Source organism: Aplidium turbinatum, chromosome 2 (genome assembly GCF_918807975.1).
Source record: "Aplidium turbinatum chromosome 2, kaAplTurb1.1, whole genome shotgun sequence".
Lineage (NCBI taxonomy): Eukaryota > Metazoa > Chordata > Ascidiacea > Aplousobranchia > Polyclinidae > Aplidium > Aplidium turbinatum.
Window position 1 is genome coordinate 38,794,333 of NC_137473.1, and position 13,362 is coordinate 38,807,694.

The following is a 13,362-nucleotide window of genomic DNA, read 5'->3' on the forward strand; positions in this document are numbered from 1 at the left end:
GCAAACCATCATTTTTTCCCGATTAGTTTTCTTTTTTCAATTTCTCTTTCGCCTGAGTTGTGTGATGTTCTAGATTTTTCCGGTTATGTAGGCCTAAAGCAGGGTCGCCAACCTTGCGGTTTTCACGCCCAATTGCAAGGATGCCAGAGCTTGGTTTTTCCACCTAGATCTGGGTTTTTTGACCACATCTGGGTTTTAAGTTTTTTTTTTTCAAATTTAGGTGAATCTAGGTTTTTTTTGTTTTTAACTTTGTACAGAGCTTGCACGGTATTAAGGCACTGGGATCCTCGGTAAATGGTCCACACTGCAACACAAAAATGATTTTAAGGTAATGTTTTTTGCATCAATTACTGTAGTCAGTGAGGTACAGCTGGTATACAGTAGTCTAGCGAGTTGTTGTGAGCAGGTTTTAATTGATACATATATTTGTCATCATTTATTACGCTTCTCAGGGGTATTGGTATTAGGCTGCCTAAGCTATAAGACTCAAATACGACTGTTAGTGTAGATCTAATGTTATAAACTTAACTGAACTCTTCTACAGTGACGGTATTCTTACAAAAACGAGTGATAAAAATAAAAAACCCAAAACGAAGCAAAAATTGTGGTATGGACAATCATTCGAAAAGGACTGGCTAAAAGTTCCTGAATTCAAAGATTGGTTGCAAATGAAAGAAGATGCTTCCAATAAAAACAACAGTTATTGTAAATATTGCAAAGCCATACTGAAAAATGCTAATAAATCAATGTTGTTAGCTCACAGCAAGACTGAAAAACACAAACAAAACTACAGTGCTGCTAAGTCTCATGTGAAAATCAATACGGTACCTTTTTAACACAAAATTTAGCCACCCAGTCAGATCAAATTGCTAAAGCAGAAGCATTGCTTGCAGGTTATTTTTCTGAGCATCATGTACCATTCACTCACATTAATCATCTTGTTGATGTTTATAGGAAAGCATTTCCTGATAGTGCGATTGCAAAAAATAGATATGAAATAATGAAACGCAAGTGGTGCTAAAAGCACATCAGGCTTTTTTAACCGCTTTACTACATATTTTCTGGACCTGGGTTTTTTTTACCTCATCTGGGTTTTTTTCAGCTCACAATCTAAGTTTATTGGAAATCTGTCGCTGGCATCTCTGCCCAATTGAGCTGGCTTTCGTCCTGAGTTGCGGAATTTTTTTTGAAGGTGGCGTGTTGCGATTTTTTAAGCTGGTTTGAATAATGTGTCTCAAAACAACATGAGATTGCTAAAACTTCTTAAAAAGAGAGAATGAAATTGAAATTCTAATGTAGGCCTACTGTAGTTAGGTTGAGGTAGGTTGTATAGAATGCAGTAAGTTGCTGCTCTAGTACTGTCATGTCAGCCATTAGATTGGTCTCATAAAGAATTGATTGATTGAATTTTTATCCTCGGACTGGGAAAGCTTCTCGCACAGCTTAACCCTGGCAGTTTTGCATACTTGTAAAGGCTTTGAATCACTGACGCACCGAGGTTGACACGAGTGAAGTTTCCGATTGTTGAAGTGTTGTTTCCAGGGAATTATTCCATCCATTAGAGGCCGCTGAATGGAGAACAATCCTTAACGTGCGTTGCTCAAGCGCACACACCGAGAGTCGAACCAGTGCCGCTTGATTTTGAAGTTTCTTCGTTCCAGATGTCACGCGGACGCGCTAACCAACTGAGCTATCGGAGCAAGTTTATTTTGTGCTTGTTAGATGTATAAATTAATGTTTTATTATTTTTCTATTTTCATTAAGAAAGTTTACATAAAAGTTCAGTAGGCTTGCAAAGCTTTACTTAACGCTGTTGTATTCATAGCAAGGCATTGTTTTCCATGGGAAAGTGGGCAAAATATGGTCATCTCTGAAATTGTTAGATAAGTTTGACGTGAATATGTATGATCATAAACGTGTACAGTAGGTAATTTGTAATTGGTCAAAAATTGGACATACTAGGCCTGCTGTGCTGACCTGTGTTTAGTGAAGTTACATATTTGTTACGGTATTTTGTTTGCAATGTAATTATCTCAAATATTACACATTGATTGTTTTTTTTTTGCAGGTAGGCTACATGCTAAATTCAGCATAAAATTATAAGATCTATTTAGGTTAGACATCAGTATATATGACTGAATTGAGTCTGGCAAAAATATTTTGAAAGTGTGAAGCATATTGGAAATTGGGCTGGTTTCAAAAAGCGTTTGGGCTGGTTTTGAGCTGGTTCAGTCATCAGTTTGGGCTGGAAACATTTTCAAAGGTTGGCAACCTTGGCCTAAAGAGAAAATCTAAGGCGCTGTTATGGTTATAATATCGCATATCGGCATAGTAAGCAATAGTTTGAGCCAAATATTGGCTTTACACTGTTATCCTGGCTGGATAGACTTTGGCATAAGACAGGATATGTGAGGTCTAGAGCTAGGCTAGACTGAAATGAATTCTGGTTTAAGCTACTACAGCAGTATACCTAGGTAGCTGAGTTTTTGGTGTTCTGTTATAGTCGTCATTTTATTTACGTTGATTTTATGTAACTTGTGACCTGCCTTACTACATTCCAGGTCGGGTCAAACCGAAGACTTTAAAAACGGTACCGATTGTGTTCTATTCTGCATAGCGCAGTGAGAATGAGTCGGGTAATAATGTGATAACATCGTAAACCTGATATTATACAAATTAAAAATGAGCCCTGTCACTAAAAGACCTTAGCTGTTGTAGAGCGACAATAAATAAAACCATAACATTATTATTATTACACTGAATCAGTAAGTACAAGAGGTAAATGGTTTTCTCACTTGTAGTTGGCTACTATTATTATTGCTTATTTTATATTAAACGTCTGGAAATACAACACCTACGGTATTTTTAGCCGCATTTTTTGCCCATTTGTGTGTAAGAGCTACCTTTAATAAGCTAATAGCTGTTTATCTTCTAATAAATTTCACACAAATATTTCCAGAAGGCACTATAATCCATTATTTGAGTGTAATTTTGCAAAATTTTCCGGGGGACATGCCCCCAGACCTGGTTTTTTTTTTACTGAGACTTTTCGGTCATTAGTCCCAAATGACTTGAAAAAATTCGGTCAATTTTATTTATTTCGGTCATGTTTGGTCATATATAGTCAATTGACTATATATGACCAAACATCAATTGACCATATATCAATTGACTAGCCTATATATTTTTTCGGACATTTAGACCAAATTGACTATATTTTTTTCGGACAATTAGCTAAAAAATTGGTCAATGACCGATAAATGACCGAAAAAAAAACCCAGCCCCAGACCCCTTGGCAAACACGTGCCTTCGGCACACTCTAATCCCCTACGAGTTTTATTACTTTCCTTACTCAACCAACCAGGATATGCCACAAATGCAACGTTAATCAGGCTATTATAAATGCAATTCACTACATTGTATGCAATATATTTGACCGATCTATCCTGTGAAGTATGCCAACAGAGACGTTGTTCGTAAAAGTCACGCAAAGATTGCGTCTCGTAGCATATTAAGAGCAGGCTATTCTAAATGCTAGTTGCTGTGGTTTGCTATTGCTCTAGTTTTTTCTAGTCTATAATACTTTTTTCTCTCTTTTTTCCCAATAAATTTATAAAATTTTATTAAGGTGTTGCCACCGTGCCATATTTCAAATTGATTGTTCTGCTTTGGTATCATGCACGTTATAACATCTGCGTTTTGTCGCTTCTACCTCTTTCCAGACCTCTGCTATGTTTGGCATATATGATATTGTTTTTTCATTGTGATGATCAGAAATCAAAACAAACTAAACTGTGTCAGAAATTTTATAATAAAAGTATTTCACCACTCGACAGATTCACACTTTTTGTAAAAGTAGTTTACAAAATGATTAAAAAAGATTCATTTATAAAATACAAAGAAAAGTATAAATTAACATATTTTCTGAGTAATTTGTGGGCCCTGTGCGATCGCAAGGTTTGCACACCCCATAGACTAGTAGTACTGCTTTGATTGGTTGTTCATGTTTTCATACAAATAGAATGATTCAAGAGCAATGTGGTGCATTCATATGACTGAAGTGGAACAGGGTTACTCATAATAATATTTGTTTCACTGTGAATGTCGACTTCTGGAGCAACAGTTGTGTTGTTTCAATACGAATCGACGAATTTCAGTTTAAGAAATGTAATCACAGAAACTTTACTAAATTTATTTTTGCAATTTTTTATATTTTAAAACTGTGTTGGAATGTTGATGATAGTATGATGGAAGATTGTCTTTTATCCCATCGGATGCAAACATGCAACCTAGTTTGTACTCTGAACAGTTTGTACCCTCAGTTTGTACCCTGAAAAGATCAAGAGAAAAAATTAAAAAAAAGCGGAAGTCACTGATCGTAGTTTCCGCAAACATTTTTCCACAGTTTCCACTAACCTTTACCCTAACTCTAACCATAGAGTAATCTATGCTCTAACCATATCTCTGGTTCTAACCCTAACCCTCGCTGATTGCAGTTTCCGCTAACATTTTTCCGCAGTTTCAGCTTACCCTAACCATCGAGTAATCTATGCTCTCTAACCCTAACCCTCGTTGATCGCAGTTTCCGCAAATATTTTTCTGCAGTTTCCGCTAACCCTCGAGTTGTTTGTGGAAACTCCGATCAGCGACTTCGGCTTTTTTAATTTTTTCCCTCGATCTTTTCAGGATACGAACTGAGGGTACAAACTGCTCAGGGTACAAACTAGGTTGCACCCTATCCCATCATCCAAATCTTCTATTCCATCTTCTGTCGCCAATATGTCTTCCATCCCATTCCCTGTTTTTTGCAATTAACCAGTGCCAGAATTTTTTGTTTTCAAGTCTGATTTTTTATCTTGATGCATAAATTTAGCAATTTTGATCAATAATCAAGCTGAAGATTTTATTACGGTAATTCAGATGTATATATATTTTTTATCTTTTCAATTTTTGCAGATTTTAATCGTTGCATTTATAATCTTTAAGATAGAGCCGTGCAGAATTTTTGCGAGATAAGATTTGTCAATGTAAACTTGTTCTATTGGGAATCAACAGTAACATGTGGTTTTTATATGTGCTTTCATGGGTCTCATTGGGAGTGCAGTTGCTATTTGTCACATCAGCGATGGGTGAGTCAGTCAAGCTTAAATGCTCAAGGCAAACCGCATGATGTACAGCCTTGTATTTTATTACTGATGCCTTTTTTTACAATTTGCAAGTTTGTAAAAGTTGACATTGTGATAGATTATGCCATTATTTGTACAAAATGTGTACAATTGATATGCTGTCAAATGATAAAGCTGAATGGATTAGCTAATGATTCATCTGGAGGCAGAGTTCGAATACATATTTGAAACTAGAAAATACAAGCTTGTACTAACAAACAAAAGAACTAACCTACAACTGAAACTACACTAACTTTTTTGAATATATATGCCGTAAGATCATGTCAACTACCATCATAATTTTTTGCCGAATTGAAATTCTTTATTGAATCAATTTGCTTCAAACAGTCCCATCAAACAAATTTTAAATACAGCACTGTAATTGAACATAAATCTAAGACACAAATTTTTGTTCTATTACAAGATGTTAAAAGTCCATAATCGAATTATCGTACTTTAAATTTCAAGTATTTTTTGTTATGTATATATATAAATTTGTGTGTTGTTCAAAGAAACATACTTTTCAGTTGCTGCACTGTATTATTTGGCTGAAATTATTGAAGAATATACTGTCATAACAAAGAAAATTTTGAGATACACCCTTTTTGTAAGTATTAAACGAGTGTATGATTGCAAATCAAGTTGTCTTAATAACAATTGCTTAAGCATTTGGAGGAGCTTATCAGCAAACAGGTGATGTATGACTGCAGATTTTTCTGGTGTGTTGGACCGCAACTTATCAGGTGTTGCGATAACAAAGTCATAATTATATGTGCTGAAGTAGGCGCTGATGTCTCTTAACTTTTGTTAGGCTATTGTTTCTTTATGGTAGAGATAATTTTAAGTCGCACAAGTAGGCCTTTCTTTATTTAGGATGAAACTGAATGATTGGGCATAACAAGTAAATCAAATAAGCCAGGTTTGAAAACTGGTATAAATATACATTTCATTAATAAAGCTGTTACCGCCGTGATGATGGCTTCTTCGGTATCTTATTCAATTAATCATTATCATATCTCAGTCAATGATTTTTAAAATACCTAATTCAACAATTTGTCTTCATTTGCGATTGATAAATCGACTAATTTTTCAGTGTTCATGTGGAATATATATTGGATTGTGGTGGATTGAAGGCTTTCCCTCCATGCTCATTGGAGTTGGGCTTTTGACAAATCTTGTAGAGTTTGCTTTGCTACAAAAGTTTCCATTCATTGAAGTTACGTCTCCTGCTTTTTTGCTTACTGTTGGTAAGTACAAAATCAACCCAAACAGCAAATCAATCATTTTTTTACATTGAGACGTTAAATCAATGTAAAAAAAGCAATTGATTCATGCTGTCTGGGAAACTTTCTATTTATAGGAGGGCAATGTACCAAAAACTTAATTTTCTTTAATATCAGGAAAAACATGTCCCTCTTTGTGTATTCATCAACGATTCCTCCTTAAATTTTGCTTTTCAATACCGTACGGTACTTGATAAAATTGTTTAATGAAATCCCAAAAGAAATTCATTGAAGTGATGGGTCTTTTTGCTTTGCTGTCAAGTTGGAGAACATTATCACCCATGTAATGATTTAGCGCAGCAGAGCTTTCCAAACTATTGGTGCCAACTCCAAACGGAATTTCACAAATCGTAATCTTAGAGTTACCAAACAAAAGTGGCTCTACAGTGGGGTCTGCTACTATTCGGTGAGTCCGATTCGGTGAGTTCCTAACCTCTAACCCCTAACCCTAAAACGGCAATGATAATTAGGCTACGGTACCCAATAATTTTAAAAAAATTGAAAAGATCACCGAATAGGGATCAGACTCACCAATCGGACTCACCGAAACGGGCCATTCCTCTACAGTGAGTACCTTACACTGCCCACCAGGGAATCGTATAGAAATGGGGTCACACGATAAAAAAGTTTAAAAAGTCCTGATTTAATGTATATGATACAGTATAATAATTTTGACAAGTTTCTAAAATAACCGATGAATCATTATTGGATTTGTTGCTTAAATTTCTTTCTGCTTTAAGATTTAGAGTGTGTGTTCACTGTTCAGTGTTCAGCATCGAAACTCAATTAAACTTTTATCATATGCATTTTAGTTTTTGTGTTCATCAACCACTATTTGGCTTTTCAATACTTTCGGGACGTCTTGTATTCATTTTCCGAGGTATGTTGGTTCCCCTCATGATATCGAAATTAGTTCTTGTGATTAACATTTCGCTTCGACTTTGTGACTTAACCATTTAAGCAAAACCGGCACCCACTACCTTAAATGAGCGCACTGCACTCATCCACTTTTGGATTAGGAAAGAATGCAGGACGTTGTATGCTGCATTATGAAACAAGTTATTGGTGATGCTATCGTTTTGTTCTATTTAGTTTATTAATTCGTCATCGTTTTGTTCACAATTGAAGAAAAAATTTTATGAACCCTTAGAAAAGCAGAACCGAACGATTCGGAATAAAAAAGATTATGTTCAAAATTCAGTGCACAGCCACTTCAACTAAGAAATTTTCTAATCATTTGATGCAAGCTGCAGCATTTTAAAGTGTTACATTTTGTCGTTTCAGGTTCTTGCATTTTTTACATTATGTTTGTGGACGATACCATTCACATTCTTCATTTCTCTCTCCGCTAGTGACAACGTTTTACCATCCACAATGCAACCGCAGTTATATCATAACCAAGGTATTTTGCATCACCTGAGTGGCGTGAGTGTCTTTGCACTCAATGGTTGATGCACTTTGGAATGAGGAATATACGTAGCGAATTTTAAGCAAGCAACAATATTTTCTTTTACAACCTCTGGAAGCTTATTCTTTTAAATCGATAAAACACTTTCATTGCGAACAGTCGCTGTAATGATTTCAGTTTCTGGTTTTACTGGTGGCAACACGTGACATCACGTGATGTCCTCTTTAGGACTAACATCCAGTAATTTTATCTACATTTAAGCAAAATACAATGCTTAAATATTAAATTTATCAAAACGAAAAAACTAAAACTGCGCAGTGCTAGTCGTGCACAGTAACGCCGCTTAATGGAGTTACTTTTGAAATTCTCTCGTTTATTGTTGAATGTTGAGCTAGTCAGTACTTAGAAGCACTGTGCAGTTTTTTTTTTTTCTGTTGATAAATTTAATATTAAACCATTATATTTTGTTAGACGTAAAAGTACTGTATGTTATGTCTCAAGACTTCATGTGATGTCGAAAACGTTCGAATTTTGTTTCGATGTAGCTTTTTTTCTGTAAATTTTGCTATAATAAACTTAGATATGTTAAATCTGATTACGTTACTCGGCTTCGTATGCCTATGATTCACTAAGACAAACTCACGAACAAAGCTCTTGCCTCTTTATGTATTATATATATACCATTCGAACTAATTCGTGTACAATAAACGTTCTAGTGTTTCAATCTTGAATGTTGAAATTTTGATTGAACATGGTTTTTGTTTTTTAGACGTGTTATCCCATTATATGACAAAAGGCAAAAAGAAGCGCTCTGCACTGCTTGCCCTGTTTGAAAGTTGCAGAGATATCATCATTCCATCAAGATCAAAAAGGTTTTAGTCACGTTCATCAGCATGAGTGATGTCGATTGCTTCAAGAACGATATTCTTCTGTCCAATGTTTCGTTCTCGTCATTGTTGTTAATTATATAAAACTTATTAATCCAATTAACAGTATTCATGTCTTTAGAGTATGTCCTTTAGACTTTTAGAAAATGTACCAACGTTCAGAGATGGGCAAGATCACCAGTACTGGTGATCTTGAAGATCAAGATCACCAAACTATGTGATCTTGAAGATCAAGATCGTGATCTGGAAGATCAAGATCGTGATCTTGAAGATCAAGATCACTTTCAAGATCACTTTTTGTGTACCGGTACTTGAAAAAAAATGAAGGTTTTGATCAATGATGTTGCAAAAAATAGTTACTATGAGCAACCTGGGTAAAGGTATATAATTGGTATTGGCATTGCTAACTTTTACTTTTAACTACTCGATCGCTGGCCTAAGAGTTATAATAAGTTAGTGACTGTTGCTATTAGGCCTATCAATAAAATTGTTGACGTAGTTTGCGTAGAATCGCAACGTCACACCCAAGGCCGAGGTTAATTACAGTAGTTCTGAAAAAGTCGCAAAATTTGCCATTAGTTTTATACTTTTTATTTATAATAAAGAAATAAAAATAAACTTTGAACTGTATCATTTTTTACCAAATTTTTGTCTGGTTCATGTGAGAGTTTTTATTCGTGTTACTAAGTAGTTTTAACTTTCACCCTATTATGTCAATGTTTATTGAACCATTTACCCATCTGGCAACCTTGATACTGTTGTCTGCTATCAAAAAAGTTTAGAGGTTTGCGGTCAGACAAACCGCTCCATACTCAGACCCTAAACAAGTCTTGGTCTGGTTGATTTGCTGCAATAAACCAGTTTACATGACCAAAGTCGGCTAGAGTCCAGATTTTTTAACACCGCCATTCTAGACTTTTGAAACATCTAAAATTGGGTCAAAGAAAGCAAATATTTCTTTAAAACTCACGCATGGAAATTGTGAACAAAGTTAAATCATTTTTTATTATGCGTCAACATAAAGTACACGGAAGTTGACTTCTTTATTATGACTAGAGATGTAAAAAAAACGTTTTTTTTTTAAAAAAAAAAGAGCTCGTTTTTTTTGTTTTTTATCGTTTTTTTTGTTTTTTATTCGTTTTTTTTGTTTTTTTTACCTATGTTGACATTAAATGTCACAATATGCAGCAATTAGGGTAAACTCATTGCAATAGCGTCTCAACAAACAAACAGTCTCATAACTCGTATAACTTATTTCAAATCAGACTATATGTCTGGTATATTGTTTCATTGCAATTTTGTAGATCTCAAGTCTCATTACACGAGCTATAAGAATTTCTCATCGTTTCAAATAGTAGTAACAGTGTCCTGTCACTCCTATGGTCAAGTATTGTCTGTAATTTGGTCCAGCCAGTTGTTAAATGCAGTACCACACTCGTGTACAGTTTCGAAGCCACCTTGGATTTTGGTTAATGGGCATGTTAGGACCAGGTGGTCAGTGTCCTGTTTCTCTGCTTCACAAAGGCACTTTTGACCAGCACACCACATCTTTTCCAGTACAACGTCTAGAGGTTGTTCCAGTTGATGTTCATTTGGTGCAAACTTGATGAAAACCACACAAGCGGTTCTCGAGTTATAAGTGAAATAACCTTAGCCACTAGGCGGCTTCATAGATAAGGAGCAATAGAAAAACGGCAATATCTCAAGAACCGCTCAACATATTTGGATAATCTTTAGCTTTACCCCCATGTTTTCTGGCTGAGCTTTCTGTTTATGAACATTAAAACAAGTTTTGGCTACTACTTTTTGAGATAAAAAGAAATTAACCTCTTGTCGTTACGCACCGATAAAACCATGATGCGTAACTTCAAAAAACATTTTTTTTTAATTGGGTAGAGAAAATATTGATGAAAACTTTGGCAAAAGCAGTGTAGTGCTAAAGTCCCAACTTTTAGCCCAAATCAAATTTAAATGTGGTGAAAGGTGGAAACATTTTGATGTTTTTTTATTTTCCCTGAAGAGGTTCAATACTCCTTTGTGATATCATAGTCATGTTTGTTTTCCCTTAATCACACCATTGTGCTGTCATAGACATGTTTAAAAGAAGTATGGTTGTGCTTAATTCATCCAATTTGAACCAGTTTGCAAGACTTTGAGACTTTAGAACTTTTCTGTTTTTGCCAAACTTTTCGTCAATCTTTCCTCTACCCAATAAAAATTTTTTTTTTAAGTTGCGCATCATGGTTTTATTGGTGCGTAACGACAAGAGGTCAATTTATTTTTATCTCAAAAAGTAATAGGCTAGGCCTAGTTCCCAAATAAAATAAGTTTTCATCTTTGATGTTTGTTTTGTATTTTTATCCTGCATTACGGGAATATGCGTAAAACTTTATACTTGTCAGGAAAAGTGTTATGAAGCATTTATTCACTACGTGAACACTGGGCAGTGCTGAAAAAGTCCACTTTGAAGGGAAAATTTCTTCATTCAGGGTTGGTAGTTACTAGCAATAGTCAACATGGGTGGTGGGCATTTGATAGGAACATCAACCTAAACCTTTTCTGACAAATGCATTTACTTTTGACAGCTAAAAATATCAGTGATAAGATCTCGTGCATTATTTCACAAATGATCTGCAAGAAGCATCAATGACAAAGTGTCTAAGACCTTACAAGTTACAACACACGAAAAGAATACTTCTGTTTCAACATTTATAAAGCATATACATCGTTGTTAAGCTATCAGTTAAAAAACATGTTTAAACAAGCTATTGGCAATAGCTTGCATTAGTAAATTACCACAAACAAGGTAATGTGTGTTCTGAATACTGCCATCTTGTTTTTGCCAAAATTTCGTCAACCCATTGAGTGTGTACAAGAATAACCAGTCCCGGTATACTAACATCGTAGGCTAACTTCCATAAAAGGAAAAAGAAATTAACTCATCTACATTATGTCATGTATCAAATTGCATTAATTCAATGTTTGTCAGGTCTACTACCACAAACATGCCTGAGAATGAAGAAGAAAGCGGAACAACGTAGGACTATGTAAAAAGCTATTTCTGCTGCCTAGCACAAACACTTAGGAATTTCAGCACAACCATAAAACCATTTTTACTAGTTTAATGTTTTTCAAGAGCACTATAGTAAAACTAAGCTGCAAATTGTAAAAAAATTGCAACTTTTTCAGAAAAATATAAAAAAAACAAAAAACGCGTGTTCTTTTGGCCCAAGTTTTTTTTTGAAAAAAAAAACGGTTCTTTTTTTTGCATTTACATCTCTAATTATGACCAACACAGAAAACTTTTTCAATTTTGAAATGGCAACACTGACCAGATGAGATGGAGACTTTAGTTTAAATCGTCTTTTGTTGGACATATATCATATTAACAGTGGCTTATGTTAGTAGTTGCTACTAACTACTTTTTGCAGTACGAGTTCTAAAAAATGCCTCTATCTAGTAAGTAAACTTCAATTTTAAAGTGATCTTGATCTTATTATTCTTCAAGATCACACAAAAAAAGTGATCTTAGATCAAGATTACCAAAAAAAAAGTGATCTTGAAGATCAAGATCACGCCCATCTCTGCCAACGTTGTACATTGTAGTTATTTAACTGTTTCTCTACTGCGCAGTTTCAGCACGGCATGTTCAGTTTATCCCTATATCTATATCATCAGACGCTACCGCACGCCATCGTATCTTTTACCTAGATTTTAAACATTTCAGCTTGATCACAATTTTTCCTTTGCTTGTAGGTGCATTAGACCAGGGGTGTGCAACGTGCGGCCCGCGGCCAAATGCGGCCCGCGAAGATGTGCCAATTTTGAATTGTGTGCGGCCCGCGAAACGTGTTTATAATTTAGTTTAGTCTGGTACATGTGAACAATTCATTGTGGAGTGGATTATTGCAGATTTCGCATCTTCTGTTAACCATTTTAGAAGTCTCCCACCGGCCACCGCTAATCCATTGTATTTAATTATTTGTAACGTAAAAATGTATGGTCACATAAAAGGCATTATGAACAAAGTACGACTTTGGAAAGCTCACGTACAGACAGGAAATCTTTTCCACTTTCCAACTTTAAGAGACTATGGAATGCATCCTGAGAAGAAAACTGAATTTGCTGACCAACTTGAAAAATTGTTGTATGAATTTTTGGCTCGTTTCAAGGACTTCAAATCTCATGAACATTTGTTTGGTATATTCGCTTCGCCATTCAACACAGACATTAACAAATCACCAGAAGATATAACTTGAACTGATTGATCTTCAAGAGAAAACGGATTTGAAAGCAAAGTATTTAGAAATGAATCTTGGCGATTTTTACCGAAAGCATTTCAACTAAGATGACTTTCCACATTTGAAAAATCCATGGCTTCAAAAATGGCACTTTTTGGCTCAACGTATTTGTGCGAACATTTTTTTCTAAAACGGGCGTCATGAAATCTCCCTATTGATCGGTTCTGACAGACGAACACTTGGAAAATGGACTTCGAATTGCGATCATTAATGTAAAGTATTAAAGTAAAGTATAGTATCCATTAAAGTAAATTTGGAAAAAGCCGTCGGGAAAAGAAGCCAGCTGCAAACTTCTCACTGAGGTCGTTTAAAGACGGT

At 35.1% G+C, this 13,362-nt stretch overlaps 1 protein-coding gene across 1 annotated transcript; it reads left to right on the top strand.

The window, feature by feature from the left end:
* Positions 1-4,963: 4,963 nt before the first annotated feature.
* Positions 4,964-9,405, top strand: LOC145765363 (protein TEX261-like). The gene is made up of 6 exons (XM_082577172.1): positions 4,964-5,129; positions 5,693-5,772; positions 6,259-6,412; positions 7,261-7,328; positions 7,733-7,850; positions 8,626-9,405. Exons 1-6 carry the CDS (start codon positions 5,060-5,062, stop codon positions 8,733-8,735), a joined length of 600 nt encoding a protein of 199 aa, XP_082433298.1. The 5' UTR covers positions 4,964-5,059; the 3' UTR covers positions 8,736-9,405.
* Positions 9,406-13,362: the final 3,957 nt, after the last annotated feature.